General features: G+C 43.3%; 1 protein-coding gene across 2 annotated transcripts in view; it reads left to right on the forward strand.

Moving 5' to 3' along the window:
• UBASH3B (ubiquitin associated and SH3 domain containing B) overlaps positions 1-27,918 on the forward strand; it is a 64,735-nt gene that overhangs the window by 12,370 nt on the left and 24,447 nt on the right. Inside the window, exon 2 of one of the 2 annotated variants that reach the window (XM_071769210.1) lies at positions 27,380-27,437. In XM_071769210.1, coding sequence (XP_071625311.1) covers positions 27,380-27,437 — 58 coding nt within the window. The remainder of the gene's footprint in view (positions 1-27,379; positions 27,438-27,918) is intronic. The other variant, XM_071769209.1, reaches the window with a different exon arrangement.

Genomic DNA, 27,918 nt, shown 5'->3' on the forward strand with positions numbered 1-27,918 from the left:
AACTGAGTCTCTCTCATGTGTCCAAAGCCAAACTACCAATCTGATTTGCATGTACAATCTGGTATGACTTTTCTAACAATCTGTAAATTCAATAGCTGTCTTCAAAGGTGATTTGGGGGTAGATTTTCAAAAGTATTTAGGCATCCAGGCACACAGTTCCTTCTTGTTTCCAGCTATCTTTTTTAAAACAAAACCACAGGTCCTGCTCTGGTCCCCATGTGAAATCCAAGACCAACCCAGGATGGGTTCAGCCATCACCTCCTGTTCATTTTCAGCAGTTCTCTCAGCACCATCTTGCCTGCTACCATGGACCATTCTGTACTTTCCTGCCTACCAGAATTTTTTGTACATCTGAAATCTCTCCACTCATACCTATATGACATATAAGTCAGAAGAAAAAGAGGCTTATATTCTACCTTACTCAGGTTAACCTTTATTTTTCAATACTAGTGCTTAAGATCTCACCACATGGAGGAGGAAGTGCTTTCCTTAAAGATGTAGATTGCATTATAGGAAATGAGAAGCAATAATCAAAGAAAGTTCTTCATTATCAGTTCTCACCATCTCCTTTTTCACACTAGAGTACTTCTGTTGATCCAGCACAGCCCCTCTCAATTCTCTTCATTAGAGACTGGAGCCTGCCTGCCTCTCATCATCACAACCTCTGCACAGCCACCTTCCCCAAGCCAGCATGGATTTTGCCTTTGCTTTTAAACAACCCATCTTCCAAACAGAGGCAGCTCCTTTCCCTCAGAAATCAATTACTATCAAAGCTTTTTTTTTTTTTTTTTTGGCTGGCCTCATTCAGAGCACGCTGACTTGAAGAGGAATCATTCTCTTGGATTCAGCAGCCTTTGAATCGGGTTGCAAGCATTGATTTTCCTCCCTCACTTGTGTGCTAGTGATATCCAAGTCATCTATAAACCAGCTTCAGCCAGGAAATGTGATTAGAGAGCTTGGCATGGCTTCAGCTAGTCAGGAGACCAGGCTGAGAAGGGAATGTGTAAATGTTTGCAATAATTGGTGAGAATGAATCTTCTGTGCTGATGGCTGAATGGGCTCTATTAAAACATGCAGAAAATGACATTTAGGTTCCCATTCAGGAAAGCTCCAAACACGTTTGCATCCCATTGATTCCAGTAAATGGGATGGACTGCAGTAGAGAAATATTTTGGTCCCTCTCCCCCATGCAAGCTGAGCACAGTGGGCAGCCTGTCAGGAGCAGAGTCATTTCCCCACTTTGCAGGTGTTCAGAAAGGCTGCATGAAGCACATGGCAGTGGGAAACCCAAACCTCTGGGGCTCAGAGAGCCGTGTGCTCTGCCGATCGAATTTTCAGAAAGTGCTGAAGTCACCAGAGGGGTTGGGACTCTGAGGAGGTGTCTGAGTCACCAGGAGCATCCAGCTCTGGGCCACTTTTACCCCACCAGTTTGCTTGACAGAGGTTTGTCTGTGAGAGTGAGGTCTGGGGAAAGGAGCAGAGCAGATGTGGAGAGGACCACGGCCTCCATCCAGCTGCAGAGCATCCCTGCTGCCCTCCATCCCCACAGAGCTTGTTCAGCATGAGTGCAAACACATGGGAAACCTTTCCTCCCAGCCCTGCTAAGGCTTTCCTGGCATATTCCAAAGGCAGCTTTGGCCAGGGTTCTCGTGTGCATTTATTCTCTCCTGAGGGTCTGTGCTTTTGCAGAATCTCCCATGGTGTGAGAGCTCACAGCAAAGCGGCAGTGAACGCATCCCAGAAACACAGCCCTGGCTTCCTTTCCATCCCTTCCCCTCTCCTAAGAGACAGACAGAGAGCAGCAGGCAACTGTCCTTGCTCTGGGCAGGAAACAAAGGTCAGGAATCTGGAGCTGTAAATCTGCCACCAGTGGCTGTTTCTGGGTTTGGCTCTGGTTGCAGAAATGTGCTCTGTTGACAGGTGATTTCACTGGCCCACCTTAGGTGAAAAGGAATCTTGAAATACAGGATTTTTGGGTCTTCCTCTCCCCTCCTCTTTAGGATGCATTCCAAGGAGAGAAACAATAATTTACCCCCCTGAACTCCACAAGTTTTAAAACTGTTATGACTTTTTATGTGTCATATTCTTTTGGTTTCTTGCCAGGGCAGTCCCTGGATTACTTCTGACTTTTACTGACTTCAATAATCTTTGCAAGCCACAACAGAAGCACAGAGTTACCTAGAAGACAGTGGCAGCCCCTTTCCTCCACCCAGACACTGATCCTCAGGTTTGCTGCTTGCTTTACCTCCCCTGCCACTCTGGGGAACTTCTCATGGCACAACACAGGGACAGTTTCTCTCCTGGGTATTTCTGAATCTGGGAGGCAAAGGGCTTCTTCCCTTGCTGCAACCCTTCTGCAGCTTTCTAGCTCACCCGAAACATCTTGAGGCAATTTCATACCTATTTAAATACAACCTATTTATAATGCTGAGAATCCCTCATTTTATGTAGGGTGAGTAGCTGTAAAAATACACAGCATATACATACTTCTTAGTATTTATATACAGTCAGATGCACACATTTATCTATGCATACAGGAGCATATGTTGCTACAATATATACAATGCAGTTGAAGTTGGGCAGCAGTTTGTGGCCAGAGTGTGGTTTTCCTTTTCTTTTTTTTTTTTTTTCTTTCCTTTCTACAAGACAACCCAAACCATCAGAATTAGGAGCAGAAACCAGGGGAGCTTGTGGTTCGGAAAACAACTTGGAAACTGACAACAGACCTATAAAAGCTGAAGGACACATCCCAACCAGCCAGCCAACTATTGCAGAGGGTCTGCAGTGTTTACTGGGTCAGACCACCAGCAAATTGTGTCCAAGGACCAGCACTAGAAACACAAATGTGTCCTACAGCATCTTTGTTCTGATGATGTTCTTGACCAGGCTGCTACAAGCTTGAGACCTGATTAATAAGATTTTATGCTTGCACAACAGACTGTTTCACCCATGCTTTGCAAGTTGTGGACCACATTCAGAGCAGGCTATTGAGAAACAACCTACAGGACAGGGCTGAAGAAAACCAGGACACTGCAGGTGACCTTCAGACTCTTGCTGAGATGAACAGTGCTTTGGGGAAAGTCCTGTGTCTACCTTGTCTTGCAAGGCCTCATTTTCTGTGGTTTCATCTCAGAGATGCATAACCATTGCATGGCTGAACATGTAGAGGATGTGAGCCAGTGGTTTCAGGAAATGAAGGGGCTTAGTTCTGATGACATTTACACATTTTGAAATGAACAGTCCCAATCCCCTGCTGTCAGTGGGGCTCTGCCTCTCTGAACTCACAGATCAGCCCTGGCCTGCTACATGAGATATGTCAGAAATCATTTCTTTGTGCTATAAAGAATAACAGCTTGCCCCTCCCCTAATGTGCATGGGTAAAAATATAAGACTTGCACAGCCCATTAGATGAAAGGTTCCCTTAGCTTAAAACACCACTAAGAAGTTTGTCTGTTCTCAGTCTGTGCCAGTCAGCAACTTGGAAATTTCCTGAGCCAAGCTCTATGTTTGGCCAAAAGTCTTGAAAGCTGTCACTAAACCAATCCAAACTCTATATTCTTTTCTTAATGCATTAATACTTTAACCTCCACAACATTATGTGCCAGTGATTTCCACCACCCAGCAATCCATTATCTTAAAAGTCCCTGAGTTTGTTTTCTTTTAATCACAAAAGGCCTTGACTTTCTTAAGCTGAAATCTTAGGTTGCCTAAATAACCATCTAAATTAACCCCAGAAGGTACCCAAGTTTCCTAAGGTTTTATTTTAGGTGGCTCAGTTAAACACACCTAGTTATGTGAGAACCATCCAAACCTGAGTTTAGCAAACCTACATCTAGATTCAGCAGAGACAGCTGAATTCTACCAGTGAAAAAAGACCAACATCTGCCTTCCCAATCCCCCAAAGCCCTTTATTCCTCAGCCACTCCTGTGGGTGCTGCTTGTGTATTTTTTAAAATTAACAGACTTGGGGAAAAGCAGGTATATAGCATGCCCTTAGTTTTTTTTAATGTTTTGACAAACCTTAGTTATTAAACTTAGTATGAGTTTTGACAGCACAGAAACAATTAGATAAATTTTAACCATGGCCTTCAATGGATATTAACAAATCCATAGTTTATCTGGGCTGGGCATCTGCTTGCTGTAAGCCCATTAAGAACTACACTGAGGCCAGGAGCACATTATAGATGGGTTTCAAGGATAATACTACAAGGTTATGTGGGGCACAGTTCTCACTTGTAATCAAACCATAGCAAATACAGCTTAGAAGCCCCACTTTGATGATTTTTGAAGGAAATGGAGTTAAGCTGAGGATACAAGTTACTGCCATAGTCCAGACAAAAAGAGATCAGTGGTTGTTATTTGGCTGCATTTGCTTTTAATGGGAAGCAAAAAGGAATCCAGTAGAAGTGGGAAGTCCCCCTTCTCCCTTTTTGATAAAAAAATGAGCTTAAAGTTCCTGCGTGAGAATCTGGTCTCCTGCTTTTTGCTTGGGATTCCCCCATTCTCCAGGCTGCAATGAGGGCTGTTTAATTCTTCAAAATTAAATTATTCTCAGCTCAGCCTAAGCTGAACACCCCAGCAAGAACCTGAGCAAACCATTAGCAGGCAAAGCACTCATGTGGTTCTTCTCTAAGCCAGCTTTGGGATAAAGAGAATTATAAACCCCTTTACAGAACCATTTAGAAGTGTGATATAAGCAAATTCCGTGGATTCTTAGCTGAGCTTATTATGGGATAGATGATAAAGGTTAAGTGAACGTGGGGGGGAATGGTACAGTAAGAGTTGGCAGCAAAGCTTCCCCCTTGGGTTTGGGGTAGTTCATCCAGAAGAAAGTACCCCCCTGTGAGCTTACATCTGCACAACTGGAAGAACCTCAGGGTCTGTCCTGCAGCTAACACAGGCTACAATCCAACCAAAAGCCAAATAGGGAAACCATTGGGATCCCTGCCACTCGATTTCCTTCGACCTGAATGGAAAGGTCACAGCCTCTACATTTAAAAAATACCTAAGACTAATAAACAGCTGGGCTATCTTTTGGTAGCAGAAGAAGGTGTGACTTTATCAGCTAGATGGGTGGGAAAACTCCTGCTCTGTGGTGTTTGTTTTGTCTGTTCATTTCTCCTGGGGACTTGATAACAGGGCTTGCCCTGAAAGCTATGGCTTGGCCCCTGAGCAGCAGGCAGCATGCAAACCCTGAGGACCACAAAGGCCAAGAAATGATGCTGTGAGCACCAGTGACTTCATGCTGGCTGCACTTTTACCCCTCCTTCCTTCAGAACAGGTCACAAGGGGTTTCTCTGAGTATAGCTTACAAGAAAAAAGATGATCCTTGGCAAAACAAGAGAGGCCAAAAGGTTCAGGGACATTTGCAGGGGTGCACTTGGAGAGTGAAGACTGCAATCTGCCTGTCTGGTTCTGCATGAACCTTTATTTTGCCACAAAATGCACACCAGATGCTGGGATTAAAGTTGAAACTGTTTTCCCCACAGTCCTCCAGAGAGGTAGAATAAAAATCTAAACGTGGGTCACTGCAAAGCTCAGCAGCATTTGAGGGCTACTTTGCTGTCACCTCTGGTGGTTCTGCTCTCAGCAGGTGCAGTGGTTGTGGCTGACAGGAGATTCAGCTGCTGATGGTATGGAAAAAGCTTCACACCTCACACAGAGGTCACTGCTCACCTTGAGAGTGAAGATGAAAGTCATGTGAATGAGCAAGAATTGGGCAGTTCCAGGAACCCTGGCTCCCCACCACCTCAAATCACACATCCCACACATGTCCTAGACCAGGGGCAATGTCAGGGTCTACAGGGTTATAATTTGGGGAAATACTAAAGGGAAAGAATTAATCCTTTGGCTGCTGTTTACAGCCTGCAGCTGGGTCTTGAACTGACAACACCTCACACTCCAGTTTCTTGAGGTTTGTCCTAAGTGATGCTAAATCTCAAGTGTTTGCCATAGGAAGCCCCTCTCTGCCTGTTCTTAAGCATGATCCCACTGAGAGGACTTGTCCAAAAGCCTCAGAGCTTTTTTGCAGTCCTGGAAGACAGGGGTGGCAGGGGACATGCTGTGCAAGCAGAGTGGATGCTGCTTTCCAGCCAAGCACAGGAATTGTGTCCCCCCCCAGCCCTCAGCTGCTGCTGGTCCGTAGGAGTGCTGCAAGCTCCCTGTTGAGGCTTTGCTTTCAGCTCTGTGCAGCAACTTGGGATCAATCCATCAAATCATGATGGATTTACTTGCTTGGTGGGTTACTGGGCAGTTGAACGCTCCCAGAGACCAGCCAAGGGCTGTGCAACTTTGTGTGGAAGGGGAAACAGTGAAGTGTTACTGCAGAAATGGCACTGAGTTGTGATGGAAAAGGGACGAGAGCTATGCCTGGACTCCCTCTTTAATGCCAGGAGGTCCCAAGGATGATAAACTCTTTACTCCATTTCTGTCTCCTCTGTTGGGTGAGTGATTCAGGGCAGGGGTTGGGTCTCATCCTTTGAACAAACAGCAGCTCTGGGCCTGAAGGGAGTTAAAGCATCTCTCTCAGCCTGCAGATTTTATATGCCTGAGGAGCCTGGCTGTGAGAGCTCTGGGGAACAGCACAGGGGCTGCAGCTCTTCAGCAGAATACACTGGAAAGGGGGAAAGTAGAGTAAACAACACTGGATTATTACTCTGTCTTTGATAAGGGTTTTTGTGATGTAGGTGGTCTCATTTTTATTTTCTTCTCCCCAGTCGAATCGTGGGTTTCTTGACTATTTGGGCTGTGCCATGTTACAGTGAGAATTGATGGTTTGTTCCTGTGGAAATAGATGGAGTATTGGAAGAAACAACACCCTATTAGTTATGAGCAGATTTAACACCCCTGCAAAGCCACCATCTGCCACCAAGAAAGGGAAATTAAAGCAAGATGCCTGAGATTCAGACAGCTGCCAGGGCTCCTTGCTTTATGCTTTCCCTCTAAGCAATGATTCATTCTAGGTAAGCAGCAGCAGCAAAGAAAGCTGACATGTACTTCAGGTGTTGTGCCATTAAAAGAGCATTTCTATAGCTTCTTGAAAATGAGAAACTGTTGGGTTTGTTTGGGGTTTTGTGTTTGTCACTTACAACTGTCAGCCTTGGAGCTATAATTAGCTTTTTTGTACCATGTATTTATACCAGGGAAAATGATGCTTTAAACATCGTGATTTTTCCCCTGTTAACAAAATGGTTGTACCACATGCTGTTTGCTCTTTGCTGAGTCTTTCAGGGCTCAGATGGATGCTAAACCTGTCCTGCTCTTCAACTCATTGGAAGTACAGGAAGTGCTTCCCTGAGTATTTCCTAGCTGACTACAAGAAGGAAGTGCTCACCCAGGCAAGACTCCTTAAATGTCACTCTTCAGGTCCAGACCAAAAGGCCCTGGGGATTATATCATATGGGGGCACCCACAATATATCCCAGAATAAAATAAGCACAGCACTTATTCCATAATGGTCTTAATCTAAGCATGGAGGGAGAAGGGAGCAAGAAGCATCATCCAACTCAGATGGATCCACTGCTGCCAGAAAGCTTTTGGTCTCCGTGGAGTCATGCAAAGGGAGCAGGGTGAGCAGAAGCAGTGTCTGCATCTGGAAGAGGAATTTCATAGGATTTGAGGAATTTATAAATAGCTGTCCCTTTAGACTGTGATGCTTTTTGGTATTTCCACAGAGAAATAGAGTTGGTGGCTGAAGGACACATCCCTGGGCACACTGCACCAGGACCTTATCAGTGCTGTGCCTCATTGCACTGGAATGCAGCATCCTGCCACAAGGGCACTGAGCTCTTTCAGGGGGATGGGGAAAATTATGCCAGAAGTTTAAATTCACATCCTTTCCCTTTTCTGAGGGTGTACTGACCCTAGCAAGATGTAAGCAGAGAAATGCCTGACCCAGCTTGTTGGGTTTTTGTTCTTTTTCTCTCTCTCAAAGCAGTCAATGTGGTGAAGCAAAAAGCAAGCAAGCCAGAGCTGAGTTTCAGCAGTCCCTCCTGCTCATTTGCAAGGTCAAAATGAAGGAGAGTTCATTTAAAAAAAAAAGAAAACCAACACAAAACATTCAAGATTATCCCTGTGCTGATAAAACACAAATTAATTTCTGCAAATATACTGATATACTCAACACAGGAAAATCAGAATTTCCTGGAAGGAGATAGACCAAATGCAACCATTATCAAGACAATGGTTTTTACAGGAAAGGACAGACAACTCCAGATACATTAACTATGCACCATTCTTAATAAAACTCATAACACAGCTCAGTCAGATGTTTTCATCTCTGATGATCTTAGATAATTCCAGCGTGAAATTTTACTGTAGACGAGTCCATTTTTTCTTCCTTTATAAATAATATCCCCATCATTCTGCCACTAGCATTCTTGCTTAACTTTTTGTCCTGAAGTTCCTGAATATATCACTGTCTATAAAAAGACAATTCTTGAGGCAACAAACAATAGGAGCAGAAAAAAGATAAAAGATTTTTTTTTTCTTCTAACGTTCAGCAAGCAGGACAGGGGAATTAGCTCGTACCTTGTTCTCTCACTGAATTACTGTGTTCTAAGTTTAGCTACTAAACCCATTTGTGCTGTGGTTTTCTTCCTGTTAATAAGGGTAATGACTACCTGAGATGGCAGGGTAGAGTTTAATCCAGTAAGTGCTGTAATTCTGAAATTCTCAAAAAATAGGGTGCAGAAGTTGCTTACCTACGACTTATGGAAAATTCAAATTTATTCCTAGATGAAATGCTGTCCCTTTAAGTCATTAGAGATGTAACTGCAATACAGACACTCTTAAATGAATTCTTTAAAGTTATTTCTAGTTGTATGTGGGAGGTGGGTGGGTGATGGAGTTGATACTTAGTGGTTAGAGCAGCCTTTAGCCTTTACTTTTCTCCCCACTTCTGCACAAGTTTTTTTTTTTTTTTAGTCTTTTTAACTCCTCTGTCTGATACAGACAATTGAGCTGGCTTTGATCAAACTTTTTGCAAGTTGTGAGAGTTTATTCTACTTGTGTAGTTTCCTAAGGCCTATTTATGTACCTTGAAAATCTCAATTTGCAACAACACAAAAGCATCTTTGCAGTGTCCCACTGGTGAAATGATGAGAGGCCAGGAAGGGCTCCTCACACTTCAGAAAGCTTTTCAGACTTTTGGCTTCTTTACTGTTTATTTAAGGGTTAAACCACATCATTTCCGTGGGATCCTAATGACTTTTTTCATGAAACTTCACCTGTCTACAATCAAAACTCAAAAATCATCCCTAAGCCTGAATTACAGCCCAGTGAATGTCCCTTAATGAACCCAAATTTCAGTGCCAATTTCTCTCCCCATCTATCACACCTCCAATCACAGCAGTGTTTCTGCTTCAGGAGATGGAGCCAATTCCACAAACCTCAATACCCCCTTTTGCCAAACTTCTTCACCTTCTCTTTAGTCTTATAAAAACTGTTGAGAATCCAAATTGCCAGGAAGAATTCTTAGCAGGCTATTTGGCCTTTTTCTTCCAAACAAACAAAAAAAGATTTGAGTTTTGCCATTGGATTTAGTATGAATAGGATTTAGATTCAGAATCAGGCAATGCTAGAAGATGCAAAACAATGATTGGGTAAAATAAAGAATTATCAGAAAGTTCCTACAGGATCAGAATTAGTTGCAGATGACTAAGACCTGAAATGAGAAGAAACCAGAGACTCATGCACTGAGGATGGACACATACACTGACACCTAGAAAGCTAAAAATATCATTTCTTTAAGTGGCTTTTCACTCTATTTGTTTATCAGTTGCCTCCCTCAACCTACCTATGAGCCCAGCCTACATTTTCTGGTTTCCTCCCCCATCTGCTATTCCCCACAATCAGATTTTATTGAGGGGGCCTAAAAACCACTCACCACTTGAAAAACTATTTCTCAGGTTAGCAAGAACATTTGTTGAAGTTCTCAAAATGCCAACATTTTTAAGGAGCTCCAGCTTAGACACAGCAGATAGAAATGAAGTAGCTTGATCTGTCCTTTTTATACATTAGCACAAGGGAAAAAAATCCTGGTTCCTCCCACCGAGTTGTGATGCTTGCATTAATAATACATATGCTGGTAGAACCAAAAAGCCTCTTTCTGACATCAAGGTCACAAGCAAGTAAGCACTATTTATACTTCTATTGACAGCCTTTTTTACAAAAAGCTCCACCCAAGCAATGGAGAGGTAGCATCATGTGGATACAGGCAGGGAAGATGCAAGGGGAGGTGGAGCACAGGAGGAGCTGCCTGCTTCATCATCCTGTACAGAGATGAGCTTTGTGTGGCAACTGGGAGTGCAGGGCTGCAAATTGCCTACCCACAGGGCTTCCTAGAAAGACAGAAACATAAGGCCCTTGTAACATCCCATCTATGTATAATGCAATTCATTTCCCCCTGCGAGTTGCTGACCCCACACTGAGCTACGTTTCAGCAGGCACAGCATGGACATTATAGATGAGCTCTCATTTACAAAGTCTTTCAGGGATGGGGTTTTTCAGAGGAGGCTTGAGATGTGAAGTAATTCAGACCTTTGCAAAACAAGGTGGTTTTTAAAGCCAAAGTTGGTTTGGGAAGCTCATGCTTCAGCATGCCAGAAAAAAAAAAAATTAAAATCTCACGCTCGGGTGCTGCAGAATGCACAGGAAGAGAAAAAAAAATAATCAAAGAGTTTGTTCTGCTGAAGTACCTATAGACAGAGCAAGGGACTGCAGAGAAATGCTGCAATGAATGAATGGAAGGAATAAAAGGCAGGTTGGCTGAGGGACAGGGATGTGAATCTCCTGCCCTTGTTGGAGCATCATGTGCTGGGGAAGCAGTTGGTAGGAAGGCCCAAGAGCCCAGGGCTGTTACCAGTTTGTGGAGATGCTCCCTTGATGTGAGTGCCAGAGCTCTGGCTCTGACCACCCTGGCTTCAAACCCTGCTTTCAATCCATCCAAAAAAAGTCCTTCCCTAAGCAGCCAGAAGGGAATGCAATTAAGGTTGCCTCCTGAAAGTTCATAAAGGCTGATGCATGGTGATGAGCACAGACAAATTACAGGGGCATATTAGGAAGAAGATTTCTAATTGGAAGACCAGCTGGCCTTGTTCCTGAGCCTCTGGCTACTGACCTGGAGAAAGCAAAAGAGAGGATACTGGGAACTATGCTACTGGGACCCATTCTGTGCTGTCTGGGAGATGGGCAGGATGAGTAGTATGGAAACTCCTTCTCTATAATGCACTTTTTCAGCTGTTCTCTAGAAATCCAGACACAGTCTCTGATACTTATTTATGAACCTGTGTCCTTCAGAAATGAAAATGTTTGTTTTTTTGGTTTTGCCAAGCTGTTTTCTCTCCTCAGTGCCATATTTCCTTATGATAATTTAGGATAGTAGCGTGAGGTTCACTGATTCAGGAGAAAAAAATTACATCTTAACCTTAATCTTACTGCTGGAACTGGTCTCCATCTCATGTTAACAGATTTGGCTCTTTGATTTGTTGTAAAAGTTTGGCTGTGACTTGAGCCTGAATTACAAAAATACACCCTAGGAAACAAACCACCCTGTTCTCAGTGTTTCCTGCCATGAAGAGCCAGATATTCTGCCTTTTCTGGCCTCTTTTCCAAGCAGATCTTGCAGGCTTGTGTGGTTCTTCTTCAGAGGGAAGCCTGGAAGCCATCACCTTGAATCTCTCCCTGCTTAGCATCACCCACAAACTTCTTGCTTTTTCCCTAGGCCTGATTTCCAAAGTGTAAAATGGGAGCATCCCAATCAGGAACCCAGGCACTCCAGCAAAAAACCCACAAGGTTTTTTTTTTTTCATGAGACTGGAACTGTGGGAATTAACATATTTGTCACAAACCTACCAGTGATTCAACCCATTTCAGGGTTCATTCATGCCTCTATGGGGAATGTGGGGATGTATGGACATTTTTATTCTGTATCTCATATCTTCCAAGACAGCTGTGGGGTGGGGGGCTGGACAAATAGTAGCATTATTCTGCAATATGTGTGAGTGTATCTCACACACTCACGTAGAGGGAATAAATCATAAGATGGTGGTTAAATAAGTCTTTGTGTAATTTTTATCTATGCTTTTCCACTCTGAGTCACCATAATTTACATGCTATCTAACACTGAGAGTCCCAAGGGAAATGTTGCTTTCTCTTCAGTGCTCAGTGGGAGAAATCCACTTCTTGAGGTTTATCCAGCCTGCTTGGGAGAGGTCCTGGGGGCTGAAGGAGTTAATGGTTTGCTAGAAAAACTGTCATCAGACAATTGTGTTATAAAGAGCAGCAGTTACCAAAATACATCTTAGCCTGCAGCAGAGGAGAACAATGCAACCATTGTATTGTAACCACAGAACTTGGCACACAGATAAGCTTGAGAGGGGATCATGGTTTGTTTATTAAGGAAGTGATGGAATCCATTGAAAGGTTATTGTTTTATCCCTTTTCAAGCAAATTCCAGCCCCTTTGTGCAGGGTGTTTGGGTCAAAGGCAGAAGGGAGTTTATTCCCTGGGGTTACCTTTTTTTTTTTTTTTTTTCCCCTGAGACAGACTGGAGGATAACAAAATGAGCCAGCCTCCAGGTGACCCTTAAGAAACCCCTACCAAACCCTGATTTCTATTGCAAAGGCAAGAAAAGGGCAAAATATTCAGCAGAAGGGTTTATCAGAATTTTCTATTTCCATCAGAAAATCCACCCCCTAAAAATAAATCCAGATTTGAAAGCATAACATTTTCAGCTCTTTCCAAATGATGACAAAAATTACATATTTTGTTTGCAAGCACACAGCTCTCAGACAGGAAAAAAGTTGATTTTCAGGCTACATAAAATTCTTAATCCTCATGGAAATGGACAAGGTGTGAGGCTGTTGCTTATCTGACTTTTAACCAGAATCATGTGTTCTGGTCTCATTTATTTTCTCTAAAATTTTAGGATGGTTTCTTAAGCTTTTTTTTCCCAGATAGGAAGGATATCAATTTGCTGATTCTTCTGAAGATCATTGATTTTGAAATAATCACTTGATATCAGGAACTATGCTATTAAAAAAAAAAAAAAAATTTACAAGATTGAGGAACTGTAATAATATGAATATGAAGGGGCTTTTATAATTCTTCAAAGGTTATTATGCCCTCAACACTTTGCTGAGTTTTTAAAGTATTCATTTCATTTGAGTCACTTCCCCTATTAATTACATACTTAGAAACCTGCTGATGTTGCCTACAATATTTAGAAAAACATCCCATTTTTAGACTCTCCATCCCCCACTGTATCACAATTGTACTTCTATAGATACTTTCATGCAATTTTTAATTATTTTTTTAACCTCCATAGCAGCACAGTTACAATTAGCTACCGTGTACAATCCAGAGCCAGTCTCAACCCTCAGTTTATTTGCTGTGATTTTAATTAAACTATTACTAATTTGAAGTCCCATTCAGGAGGGAGCATTTCACAGAGTGTGGGTTCTTCTCCCAAATGCCTACATGTAGAGTTAGAAATACCCAAACCTATGACATTCAGGCTTGGGTTTGTTAAGCAGCAACATCCCTATAAAGAATTTATTATTCCCCATAGCTGCAGTGAGTGATAATCCTTTAGCCCATGCTGAAAGAGGCAGATGAACCTATAAAGATGGCCCCCAAAGGCTTTTGTAAGCCTCTGGGCTTTTCTTCTGTGGGCTTCAGATTTTACAAGAAATCTATGGTTGGTTAAAGAATAGTAGCAGCAGCCAGAGACCTCACTACCTCTTCTTTTGAGCACAGTATAAAATGCATCCAGAAATAAACAGATTTGACAACATCAACCAGCAAAAGTGAAGCAAATCCAGCACTTGATCTAGCTACTCAATCAAGCCCCTTCACAACTTCAGCCATGCCTCTCCCTGATTTTTTTTTTCCTTTTTCTGCAACGAAGCAGCTCCTCCATTAGAAAAAAAAAAAAAGCTACTTCTAATTTCCCTTCCCAACATAGCTCATCCCTGCATCCAGCCATTTGGGTACCACAGGGAACTGTGATTTCATGATGTTGATGATGTGCAGCAGGAATACATGAGAACTCATCCATAGCAGTGAATTACCAAACAACAGAGGTTCTGTACTCATGTAAACACCCCAGAGACAAAAAGAAGGAAAATTCAGAGAAGTATAAATGTGTTTATATCCAGCACAGCCTCCACAAAGGATTCTTTGTAAAGGTTTATTGTTGTTGTTTCTTCCCAGAAGCATCAGCAGATCCTTAGGCTTGTAATTTGCAAGAGGCTAAAATCTAAATTATGCATCAAAAAGGGAGAGATGCAACTTGAGGGTAATAAAGTGTTTCAAAAATAACTTCAAATGCGTGGTTCTGAGCAGCAGCCTGGAGCTGAAAACCAGTGCCCAGTAGCAAAGGCAGCAGAGGAGGAATAGTGACTCTTCCCCACATAAAAAAAAACAACAAAACAAACAAAAAGGGGTGGAGATCTTTATTTTTAAATCTGGCAGCAGCAGTGCTCTACCTTGAATCTTTCCAAAGGATTTATCCGAGGGGGTGATCCTTCAAACCAAGTGAGTCCTGTGTGCAGGGCAGCCAGTTAACTTTGGTGGCTGGATAGCCAAAAAAATAACAACAAAAAAAAAAGGACATTCCAAATCAACAATGCAGGAACTCTCTGAAATTATACTGCAAACCAAAAGGAGTCCCTTCTGTTTAAGAGCCACACTGCTGTGACATTGCCCAGGGCAGATGTTTGTACCAATGGGAGTCCTCAAGCTGTCATTTTGAAAACTCATTTTGAGAGCTCAGGGAGAATACCAGCCCTTCTCAGTCCTCCTGTTCTACACCATCTATAGCAGGGATCCAACTTTCTAACAAAATTCACTGAAACCTAGAGCCAGGTGATGTTTTACTAAGAGTGTCTACATGGGGTATTTAGTTGGAGATAAAGAAACTGTGAGTCATGCATTAAAGCTCCTTGCATGGCTTAAGGTACAAGAACTTCCCCCTCAGCTTTTTTGATAGCATTGAGACCACACTATGAAGTTGTTCTCTCACAACTGATATTATGTTTTTTTTACTGCCTGTATGTACTAATTGGAAAATATTGTGCTGGTAGTTTTGTATCAGCCTGAAAGGTCCCAAGCTGCCATCACACTGGTATCATATGCATCACTTAAATTCCCCTTGGCACTGGGAAGTCATGATCTAAGGACAGAGCAGAAATAATAGGGCACACCAGCAAGAGACAGAGAATAGGCACAGAAAAGCAGGGGGCAGGAGTACTTTCACATCCCCTTACATGGCAGTGGTGATGCCCCTGTAGCTGTCTCACGTTTTTTCCAGACACTGGGGAGCAACAGCCACGCACAGAACATGACTCATCTGACCTGTTTTAAATGCCAAAAAGAAAACATGCCCTACAAGTGCTTCTATTGACTCTAAAGATGAGTCCAGATGCAGGTATCTACAGTATGAATAACTATTTAAAAGGAAGGATGCCACCACCACCACATCCATTCTGCTCACTGGAACTACCCACACAGTGACCAACTGGTGCCACCTCGGTTGGTATAATGGAGAGAATTCCCCTCAAGTTGAGTCAAAAGTCCATCCTTACACTGCTGCCATGTCAGAAGCCTTCTTAGCTGTCCATATTTCTGCCACAAAGACTCAGTGTGAAACTCAACCAGATGAAGGTGGAGAAATCTCAGCATAAACCAAAGCAGAGCCACAGGGATGGGATGAGACAGATTCTCCATCCATGTTGCCTTACTGCTTCCCACTAACAGCTGGCACGCAAAATCTAAGCCAGATTCTGTTCCTGGAGACCCAGATGGGAGTCACACCAGATTTGCTGTGAATCCAGCCCAGTTTCTGGGGATTCCTGCCAGGATAACTGAGAAGAACACATCCTCTCCAGCTCCCTCCGCACTGCGCTGGAAAAGTAAAAGTGTGAAACATTTGTTTGGGAAGTGACAAAGCTCTGTGCTTAAAGGTGGCTGCCTTACATTCTCTTGATAGACCAAAAAAACCCCATTTTTTTTATTTATTTGGGAGTGCTAGATATAGAACAATCACAATAGGAAGATTAATAGCTCTGAGAGATGACTTTGCACAGGCAGCTTCTTGTCTCTTGGGTTTTAGTTTCTCATCAGGGTTGTGCTGCAAATAAAGGACTTGGCTACCACAAATTATCCTTCACTGCCATCAGGTCTCCAGTTAGGTCTCAGGACCAGGGCTGGAGATGAGAATAGGTTTTTCCCTTCCTCTTTTAATGGAGTTTTTCCTTTTCCTCTGGCTGGGTTTACTGCTCCCAAGGAACAAAGTCACATTGAAATGCTGCCAGAATATGTGATCATAATGTAAAGAGATACAACAATAATCACTGATTAAAAAGGAAGAATGAAAAGAGTAAGAGCTGGTGGCAGGATTGCTAAATGCTGATCAGTGCTGTAAGACAGCCTTTCATTTTTTTAATTAATTATACATTCCCTCATACTTTGTACTGCTGTTGATTTAATTGGACTCCTTATTTTTAGAGAACTCCAGCAAGAGGAAGATAGGGTACAGCTTTCAGAAGCTCAGCTCTCACCTAATTCTGCCTCATTCAATGCCACTGGGAGCAAAATTAGGCTAATGCTGAGCTCTTCTAAAAACCTTCTGGGCTTGATGCAGTTTAGCACTCTGCATGTTTGTCTTTTAGGATGGAGTCATTTCTGTATGGTTCAGTTTGCCCACACTGAAATCCAGGCAGGAATGGGCTTCCCATCCACAAACACCCCAAAACCTTAATGCAGGAAAGAATAAGTTGTGAGCAGCAGAAAATGGTACTTAAGTCTGTCTCTTACCCACAGAATTTGCCCTGATAATCACTTTAGCCTCACTCCATGCAGTTTGCTCTCCCCCTTTATAGAAAAGTGTTTGCCAAAATAACAGAGATACAGCACGAAATGTGAAACTGCAGAAGGGGCAAAGAGGAATGCACTGAGCAAGGTCTGGGGTTTGCCTGAAATTGCCACAGGTGAGAGGGAGAGAGAGAAGACTCCTGCATGCACACAAGAATTCGTATTTCATGGCAGCTCCTTATCTGTGTTTCCCAAGGGTGTTTGGTGACATTTCTGAGAGAGGGAGGGGCAGTGAGAGGCTGGAAGAAGCATTTCAGAAGTTACTTCATGTGTCCATATGCACATGAACCAGCATCTGCCAGCACTGGGAGCAGAGGAACCTGCAGACCTCCAGCTTGGAGGCCACAATCCTGCACTATTTATTGATTTTCTTTAAGACTCTGCTCCTGTAGCTGTGCAATCCTCCAGACAATTTATTGTTTTGCTTTTTTGGTTTTCCCAGGACAGTAATTTCTGTAAAACCTTTGCCAATGTATCTGCAACCGTGGCAGTGTAAAGGTGACTGTGTTGGTATGGTCCATGCACTTTCAGTTCTGAACTCCTGGAGAGTCCTGATCTTGCTCCAACTTTCCCTGTCTCCACAAAAGCCCTGCCCAGCCTGATAAATCTACAGCAGGAAAATGTGTTGAGCATGCTGTAGCTGCCTTTGAACCTTTGCTGGCTTTGAACAACCAGCTCCAGGAATGCCAGAACTCACAAAGCCTCATTTTTTCCACGGCTTTCTGATGGCTGCAGGATTTTTTAGGGCTTCCTTCTTTCAGGATCCTCTGATGTCCAATAACAAGTAAGCTCACCTTACAATCTGTCCCAGCTTGGGCACTCCTAAGGTTACTTATGGCTATCCAGGAACCTGTTTTTACAGAAGATGCAAGGCAGGAAATATCTTTGATACCTCAAAGTCTCTGCCACACAGGGTTTAAAGATACTGTCAGGTTAAGAAGTTCTTGTAGAAAGTTGGAGTAGACACACACGTGGATGCAGCACGACCTTACAAGCCTCAGCTCCTTTGAGAACCAGACTGGAAAAAGGTCTCACTGCAGAGAAAAGCTTGAAATGGGTTCTCAGGATGGTCTTAAAATTTAAAAACAAAAAAAATGCAAGAAGATTCTGGGTTTTCCCACTTACTGTAATATGCAAGATTTACCACACCTGCCTTACCATACAATCAGCCTCTGAAATTTACTGCAGAGAATTAGGCTTAGCTGATACCTAGTATTGCCCTTTTCTGCCTTCTTTTCTCAAGGCAGCTCTTAAACATTAACCAAGAAGGAAACTCATGTCAGTCTAGGTGGTCTGCCCTAATCACTCAAGCCTGCATAACAAAGTAGCCTTTACAAACCAAGAGGACTTCAGGACCCATCCATCTCCACACTAAGCACCTGTCATTTATTTAATTTATAGCTCCTTCTTATTTCACCTCCCAGGAGCCCACTCTGACAGGGTAGTGAGAAGGGGGCTTGCTGAAAGCAGAGCTGTTATTTTGCAGGACCAACACTGCAAGCTGCTCTCTCAGGGTACTGCCACTGCCCTAATGATGCTTTTGGTGCCAGTGAGAGCTGAAGTGGAGCAGTGAAACACAGCACAGGCTGCTGAGTCAGTGGGATGCAGACAGGCTGCAACATCACTACCATTCCTTCTGCATCCAAGCAAAAAAAACCCACCCTCCCTCCCTTCTTACTCTGCTCTGAAGATAGACACACAGACACAGAAAAGGTGAGATGGGGATCAGTTGTAAAAGATTGGCACAGTGAATAATTTTAGAAGTACACCCCCACACCAGTGCTTACACTGACAGTGAGGGGGAGAGCTACACTATGGAAATGAGGTGATGCTAATGTGGATGTCTGTCTGTCTGTCTAACAATACCTGCCCTAAAAGATCAGTCTGGATAACAAGGTCTTCAAAGGCAAGCATCCAAGACTTGGCCTCCCACACAGCCCTGGCAGTAGGATGAAGTGTGCTTCCACATGGAAGATGCTTCTGGAAAAGTGCTAAGGCAAAGTACCAGCTGCTCTGGTGGTGACTGGCAAAGGAAAAATCAAAATAAACACTCTGCTCTCAGACAACACGTCTCATCTGAGAATCCTTATGGTCAAACTAAAGGAAAGCTCAGGTACCTGAGGAATTACAAAACGTCAGAACAGAGCTTGCTAACTAACATTTTTTTTTTTCCCCTAGTGGAAACTTTGACATTAGCTTTAGGTTACTGGTTTAACCACACAAACACTTCAAAGTCTCAGAGGCAAGAGGCTGAGACCTGTGTTCAACTCCTCAGCCTCAGACAGAGCTTCCATGGCACTCCTAAGCCCAGCACTGCTTGGGATGAGCTTTAGTCTGGAGTCAGTGGCAAAATGTGCTTCATCATATGCTGCATGACCCCTCCTTTGCCCCATTTCCTTTTGGGTTTTTGCCCAGGTGTCCCATAGGAATACTGACAGAACCCTGTCCTATTTGGTGGCATGAAACAGCAAGCAAGTAATATTAATTGGATTTTTTTTTTTTTAAGTATTACTGAAAGCAGCAAGGCTTAAAAATTTCCTGAACGGAGCCAGATAGAGCAGGAGGCTATTTTGAGTATTTCACTTTGCCTTTAACCCAACTATCTCAGCACCCCACCCTTCTTCCTTCCACCTTCCTTAATTTCTTAGACTTCCTTCTTGTTGCTTTGCCTGGCCCCATTTTAGGTGTCAGATCATGGTTAGCTTCTCACTGGGCATCTACTTCCCATTTTCCATCTCTGGGCTTTGCCTTTTTGGCAAGGCTGTGAGCCCATTAGTACACAAAACATGTCAGATGCCTCATCCTAAGCAGACATTGCCCGTGAGGATGAGAAACCAACAACTGGAGAAGAAAACAAGGTGTCAGCCTGAATACAGCTAGGCTCATCCTAACATAACAGGAAAACTGACTGGGGCAAAAAACACCAAATTAAGCTGCCAAGTCCAGCTGTCAGGACATGGGTATCTGAACTCTTCCATCTCTGGCAAACAGATATTCAGATTAACCACAATATTTGATATTGACCATCACCTTTCCCCTTGGTAGAAAGCTCAGAGTAAGTCCAGACAACATTCCCACTCTCCCTCTGAGGATATGCATGATACAAAGGCTTGGACTTGAACCTAGAAGGAAGTTTGCATCACAAGTTTCATCACAAGATCCAAGCTGAGGAGCTCAATGCTTTGTTTTTAAGTCTTCAGCTATACTGTGGTGATGTTGTTATCTCTACCCAATTCCTCTGTTGTGAGGGGAAAACTTCTCCTTAGCTCTGGGCTTTACTTTGTCTCTGGAGAACAAACCAACCCTCCACGGGGTCAAGAGGAGCTACAGCCACAAGGTTCCAACTAATAGGAGCAACACACCAAAACCTCCACCCATCTCACTGAGAATGGGTCCCAGAAAATGAAGGCCTTGGTGTCTTGCAGGGCTCAAGTTCCTGGTACAGCCCAGTGTCCCTGACTTCACAGAACTGCAGCTTTCTGGCAAATTGTGCAACTGCACCGCCCCCAAACTTCCTGTTTTGAAACCCCAAGAAGCTGGAAAATGTTAACACCACCACTTTAAAGTGCTCGTTGGGGCTTTTTTTTTTTTTTTTTTTTTTTCCTTCCTAAAGATCAACACGATGCTAAAAAGTTCGACGTGTAAGAAGCTGGGAGCACAAAAGCAACTTCACAAAAGCAAACCCCTCCCATCACCTCTGTGCCATTCAGCAGCTGACTGTGTCTCCATTTCACCCTCTCTGAATTAGGCTGGATGGGGGATGCTCCAGGGCTGGGATTTGCAGGGAGGTGACAGATGGAGAGGCAGGTGCTGATGGAGTGGCAGCCAGACACTTGGGATTCACGTGTGGAGCACCACATGGAGCCACCTGGACCAGCTTCCCACTCCAGCCAAGCCATGTGGCAGATCCACCTTCTGCCTGAAACCCACCCACCCACCATGGGAGCAAGGGTCCCTAGCAAGAAGAGGACCTTGCTACAGAAAACTGAGAGGTCTCCATCCCACCCCAGCTCATTTTTGTGCAGGAAGAGCAGCATTTCAAAGAAGAATTGTGTTTGTCTCAAATTTGTTTCTTTCCAATCAGCATGACAACTGCTTCCTTTTCTGGCTATCACTGGAACTCCAGATGGTACATTTGAGCATGCTTAAACCTCTAACTTGGCTCCTTGCAAAGACATTGTCTCTCTGGTTAGCTACCAGTGTATTAATAGTATTGGGATGAAAGCTTCTGCTCTCCTGCACTGTTTGAATAATGAAATTTTGGTCATTCTGCAGCATTCTGGCTGGTATTGAAATTAGGTGTTTAAAGGGGATGAGCCTCTGTTAAACCTGCTCCAGTTATAACCACCTTCTCTCTGAATTTATTTATATTACCTATATTTGACTATTTTGCTAATATTCAGGATCCAGCAAATTCTTTACCAGCAGTGGTTATTCCTTAGCCCCATCACCCTTTTCCAGTGATTGCTCTGCATCAACATTTTGAACCTTTCTGAAGCAGCCAGCTGAGGTGCTGCCAGCTCTTAGAGTTTCATTAGGGAATTGTGAGCCATAACTTTCTTAAATCTTCAGCTTCAGGGCTCCTGTTTTTTTCCAGAGATGAGATTCACATAGAGTGAGAAAAGCTTAAGTGAACCAGAAAGCCAGATAACAAATGTAATTCAAGCCAAAAACTAAAAAGAAAAAAACAGTACCATATAAGCAAAAGGAGTTACAAGGGGAGTAATTACCTTAAGGGGAGGGTAAAAAGGACAGGAATTTTGATGTTGTGGGACCAATTCAAATCAGCCAAAATATCTGCACCTCATTCCTCCTCCAGCACCTGATGGAGTGGCTGACAACTGACTGTGACATCTAAGCCCATGCCTCAGAAAAAGCTGTAGTGCTATTGTTTGAAGAAAATAATATCCCGTTTCCTTTCTAATCTGTGTATATTTCAAAAAATCCTAAATGACTGCTACATTCCTGCCTTCATCCCAGACACTTTTTAATGAGTCTGTGTTTCCCTCTTCTTTTGCTTTACCAAGGCAGCTGAGCAGAGGATTTGGGGAGTGACTTAGTGAACACATGCTGAAGAAAGGGGGGAAAATCCGCCTTCAAAATCTTACATAACTTTAAAAAATACATAACAGACACACACACCCAGGCCCTTCAAAATAATCACCATCATGTGGCCAAAATGCTCTTTGCCAGCTGGACTGCCCTCTGAAAAAAGGAGCATTTTAAATGATGGAAACTAGAAATACCCAGCAGTGCATTTCCCAAATTTATTTCCGATGGGGTTTCCCATTCCTCTCTCTTTCCTATTCCCACCACTTGGTATTTAAAAGCTGGGAATAAGCAGGCAGCCCTCGGGAAGGAGGAGGAAGAGAACTACCCAGCCCTATCAAGCTGTCCTTCTATAAATATTTATCTGACCTACAGGATATAGCACAGTTGGGAATCTTGCAGGCTCCGTAGCCACTGTGCAGTCAGGCACTTCCCTGGGCTCCTCTGAAAATTCCTGTCTTTTAGGCAAGACCTGGATCTCTCCAGAGTTGTGTTCTGCTCAACCCAAATGAACCCAGGTTCTGTGGAGGATGGGGCTGAAATTGAAGTCACTCAATAAACGTGAGGAGGATTTCATGTCCTCCATCATGTGTAGAAAGCAACAGAAAAATAAGTTCAAGCTTGAAAGGAAGGAAAAATAATCCTGCCATACATTTATGCTCAAGTCATTCCTGGCTTGCAAAAACATCCAGGATTTTTTGAGGTTTTTTTTGTCTTAACAAACTGCAGAAAAGGAACCTCCCCAACCCCCTCCCCTAAACAGGAACTTGATCCCTGGTGATATCTTCCTGTCCCGTTCCTAATTATAGAAGGAAGGTCACCCAAATAAGAACAGAAACGTTCTCATGTGATTTTTGGTGACCAACTGAATTCTGCATATTGAGAATTCAGAGGAACACATTTGAATCACCCACACTGAAAGCCATTTGGAAAGAACACCTCACTATGGCCATTTTTTTGCACGCAACAACTCATGAAACGTGTGGTCAGTTATTTGAAATTTGGGTATCTTTCCCTACATCAAACAATCATGTCATTAGACACACAGAAATTTTGCCTGCAAAATTTTCCTTCAATGTGAAATTGATTATTGGAAGGCTACAATTGACAGGTTTCCACTATAGTACTGTTAGTGGTATAAACAATGGGTGAAAACACAAAAATTAAGAAACCTGTGTGGGTCACTTGATGGGCAGTTTGGAAACAAGGAGCCAGTGAACTGTTAAGCTTCTGACCTGGACTGACAGGCATGCTCCAAACACCAATTGCAGCCACATCTAGAAAAGTTCTATTTTTTGTCATCCCCTGGAGCCAGCCAGCATTTTCTTTTACTTTTATTTTTTATTTTACTTTTCTTTTTCTTTTATTTTGCCATAAACCAGCACAGACTGAAAAAAAAAATTGAGCTTTAAGTAGATACCTACACCTATTTGAATATATGTTTATGTAAATATATATTTCATACACACACTCAAGCAAATATAAAGTTGCCTATTTTATAATCCTAACAGAAGTATTCTGTTTGACAGCATTCTTCTTTAAAACTCATTTGGCATAAATTATGATCCATAATTCTTATCTTATCAAGTCAGGCAGTCCTTCAAACTAAACCTAGTGAGGAGGAGAGCCAACTACTTCCATTATGTTTAATTCAGTTCCCAAAAAATCTTTATTTACCTAGCTAAATATTTTATAGGCCAAAGATTCAGGGCTACTTGAAATGATTAATTCATCCCTCTGAGGGTTTTTTTTCACAGATAAGAAGTTTGTCTAGGCTTGAAGTGCATAATGGAAGGGAAGATTTAGTCCTTCCCTTTCTTTTCTAGCCTTCCTCCATCCTTCCCTTGCTCATTCACAAAGCCCTTGGTGCCTCTGGAAGCAGACAATCCATAGGTGGATCCCAGGGGGAGGATGCTGTGAGCATTTTTGGCTGGGAGCATCTCAGAGCAAGCTCAGAGAGAGGTCAGCCCTGCCACCCTCTGCTTATTCTGGCAAAAGGGAGAGAAATGGGGAAATTCAGTCCTGAGCAGCAGCCAGAGGGGCCAACTTCCCATGAATTAGAGATGACTTCTGGAGAGCAAAGAGGCTCCCTGGACCTCAGGGTTCAAACCAGCACTGTGACTCAGCTTGGGTGCACATTTGAAGGTGTGAGGAGGAGAGGAGGTTGCCTGGAGCACTCTCTGCTCTCATTCCAGTGCCAAGGGCTTGAATGTCTCAGCCCAGCCTGGTGGCAGTGGAAGTTGGGGACCCTGCAGGGCCACAAAGCACAAACCCATTCATCTCCCTGCCCCAGCACAGCTCTTTGCACCTCCTCTGCTCTGGGCATCCTTACACCAAATTTGCATACTTTTGCAGTGATTTTTGTATTTTTATAATGCAGGTGCAGATAAAGAGCTGTCTCAAAATAGCTCTCTGCCATCCCTCCTTGCCCTGCTGCTCTTTGCTTTGACTTTCCCACGTGGCAGCTCATTACTGGCTGCACTGCAGCATCACTGGCAGCCACACATCCCCTCCTTTTCCAAGCTGGTAAGCAGAGCACTTACAGAGAAAGGATTTCTGGGTGGTACTTATGAGGCTGAAGGTTCTCTTCATGGTTAATGCATCATCCCCCATTACAGCCATTTCCTCTGAAGTAAATGGGATTTTGCCATTATGCTTTATGTTTATTGGTACATACTTCCTAGCTGAATTGACAGTTCTCCTTTGCCTTTTTTTTTTTTTTTAATTTTTTTTTCCACAACAGAAGCTAAGAGATGGAAGGACTGAGTGGCTCAAGGGACAAGTAATGCTGCTCAAAGCTTTCCACCTCCCATCTGAATCCAGCTGCAGGTTTTGCATGAACAGAAATGGTCACCGTGTGATGCTTATTTGACAAAATCAGAAAAATAGGTTATTTTCTGGCATTTTTCCTTTTTGGTGTATCTGCATCACAGACTTCTTCCCACTAGCTGCAATGAGTTAAGCTGAGCATCTAAGCCATAGCCAGCCACCTAATTAAGTGACCTGATTTTCTCAGGAGCAGAGGGTGTCTTCTAGCTCCCACTGCACTCAGCAAGCTGAGAAAATGAGGCCACTTTTGTAAGTGGCCATCCATAGCTGGGACCAGTTTTGAGAAGTCAGCTTTTAAAGAACTGATCTTGACAGGGAGCTGGAGAACCCAGAGGATGAGTCCTCTCCAGGTTCTGGTGGGATACAGAGGGTGTTTGGGAGGGATGCAGGGCATGCCCTGTTTTGTGACTAACCAGGGGCCATCACCACCATTCCCAGCAATTAATTTTAAAAACTAAAAAAAAAAAAAAAAAAGCCTCAGTTTCAGGTCCTGTGATAAAAATATACCTTGGCTTTTGTTTGGTTTATGCAGTATTTCCTCCCTGCTCTGAAAATTAATTTGAAAAGGGAGTTTATTGTTCCTGTGGAAGAGACAGGCACCTTTTGAAGTCTCTCCTGACCAAATGTGGGGCCCAGCCTCATATTTTCTAATGCCCTTTGGAGTCCTGAGAGCACAAAGGCAGTGGAGAAGGCAGCAGAGCTCTATTGTAAGATTTGTTCCAAGGAAACATTAATTCATTAAGAGAAGTGAACAAGGTGTGGGGGGTGGCAGAACTGTCTGTGCTGTTAGATTGTGCCTGAGTCCTTCAGGGATCTGCTCTGGGGTCTGCAGAGAGTAAGTGATGAGCAAGAAGCAGTTTGTCTGCCCTCACAGATTTTTTTTTTTTGCTCTTGTCTGAACTACTTTTCAAAGCAAAGCAGGGGCTGGTTTGCATCTGCACAACCCTAGGGAAAGGTCAGCAAGATAGAACAGACCAAACTACAGTCCTGACTGCCCAGGATGCATCCTTCTAGCAGGCAGGTGCATGGCCCAGAACTTTGCTGATCTCCAATGAAAGTTGGCAGAAAAGGGCAGAAAAATGCTTCAGGAGGAAAATTATTTTTATAATTATATGTTTGCAACACAGCTCTTTTATTTTTTTTTTTCAGCATTCTCTTTCTGCCTTCCCTCTTGCTCTCAAAATGAACAAAAATATGTATATTCAAGGGGTGGGGAAGACAAGGACAGAGCTGAAACACAGCTGAGTCAACAAGACATGTAGGGGTTGGTGGGTAACATTGCATATTCCCCAGTGGTTATCAGAGTGCTACTCAAAAGGCATCACTATAGACAGAAAAGGCAACAGGAGTGCAGTAAATGTCCTCTATGGGAAGAAGCAAGAAATGCTGGAGGGTTCCAGCTGCCTTAATCCCATAGCCACAGGTTAGGCTCTGGAGTCATGAGCCTTTTCCCTCATTTGGGCCCTTTTTCTCTACCCAACCAGCAGCATCTTCTCACAGCAGATAACCCAGGGTGCATAATACATTGGTTTTGTGTTTGTCTTCCCTCTAGCTTAAAGATGCCAGCAAGTCTTTGGCACTAATCAAGCTGCAGCAGACCATATTTAGTAAGATTAGGTTAAGGCTTGAGGCTGGCTGATGTAAGCTTCGAAGTTTTCCTATCCTCAGTCACATTTTCTGTTGCTAACAGCTCAGGGGCAGGGTGTATAAACCCACAGAGCAAAAGGGAGGCAGCTGCTTTGGTCAAATGAACACCAGAATACAACTGGCTGCCACCTTTCTCAGCCCCCAGGCTGTTCCCATGCTGAAATCACCTCCCAACACCCAACCCAGGGCCTGCCTTCTGCCCCACAACTTTGGTGTTTCTCCCCTTTTCTGCCTCTCTCATTGGTAATTTTTTTGCTCAGTATTTATGCCACTTGGATTCTGGATGAATTCTGCATTTTAACAGTCTCTCGTGTTACGAGGCTGAGCTGATCCACAGCTGCATTTTAGTGCTGAACACTGAGCCTTTTGGAAAACATGGCTAAAAATTAAACAGCACCGTGTGGCTTTGGCCTGCAGCTGGAAAACTTGTTCAGCAGAAGACCTGGGTCTTCCTAGCTGGTGTGAAAAGGGATTTATAGGCACCCCGAAAGGAAACAAGCAAAAGAGTACTTTAAATGTAGCAAAGGCTGAAGGACTAGCAAATTCTGGGAGGTTATTGTAACCTGAGCAATCTCTGGCTTGTGCCCTCTGGTGGCAAATTAATTTGTCATGTCCCCAGTGCAATGTCTGCACTTCCAGACCTAAATCTTTTGATTTTCCTGCTGAGCAAAGAGTTCATTAAATGCCAACAGCCTGTGCTTCACCATCCAGAAAAGCACCAGGCCAAGCAGGGAAAACCCAGAGGTCTGTAACTTATGTTTGGAACAGGAACTGTATTTGGAACACAACTTTGCCCCTAAAACTGTGCAGGATGATGTGAGAGGTGGCACATCTGATGGAAAGCTCCAGGGTTGAGAGAATCCACATGGAAAACATAACCTGCAGGCTTCTAACCACAGCTAGGACCCAGATTCAAGCAAGAGATGTGGCTATCAGCATCACTGAAATACTCTTTTTTTTTTTTTTGTTCTCCCTTCAGACAAAAAGCACTGGCATCAACAGGTGGAAGAAGTGTTCAAGCAGCATGCGACTGGTTGGTATGAATAAGAAATGTTCCAAAGAATAAAAAAATCAGTGAATTCAGTGGGAAGGTTTTAGCCTTAGAATGGGGAATGTTTGAACAGGGGTGCTCCAGGAAATAGACCAGCAAAATCAGTCATTATTGTAAATAAGCAATCCAGAAACAAGCCTTGGCTGAGAGAGTTTGTGATCTCGAGTAATAGCAAAAAGAAAAAGGTGAGAGAAAGGAACCACTGCTCTCTCCACCCTAGCATCTCAACAGAAAACTGAGAGCTGCTTTTTCAAAGCTGTTGAGCAATTTCTTGTGCTCTCCTCCCTGTGCTTTGCACACTGAAAGGCAAAAAGGCAGAAGCAGTGATGCCAGTTAGATCTTCAGAGCCTCAGCCTGAAACCAAAAACCAATTTTCTGTATTCCTTTAGTAGTGGCAATGGGCTGGAAGTGAGACTTCACCTCCCTGCCTGACCTGCCAGAGAGGGTTTTTTTTTCCATAAAGGGAG

The sequence above is a fragment of the Heliangelus exortis genome, chromosome 26 (genome assembly GCF_036169615.1).
Source record: "Heliangelus exortis chromosome 26, bHelExo1.hap1, whole genome shotgun sequence".
Taxonomy (NCBI): Eukaryota; Metazoa; Chordata; class Aves; order Apodiformes; family Trochilidae; genus Heliangelus; species Heliangelus exortis.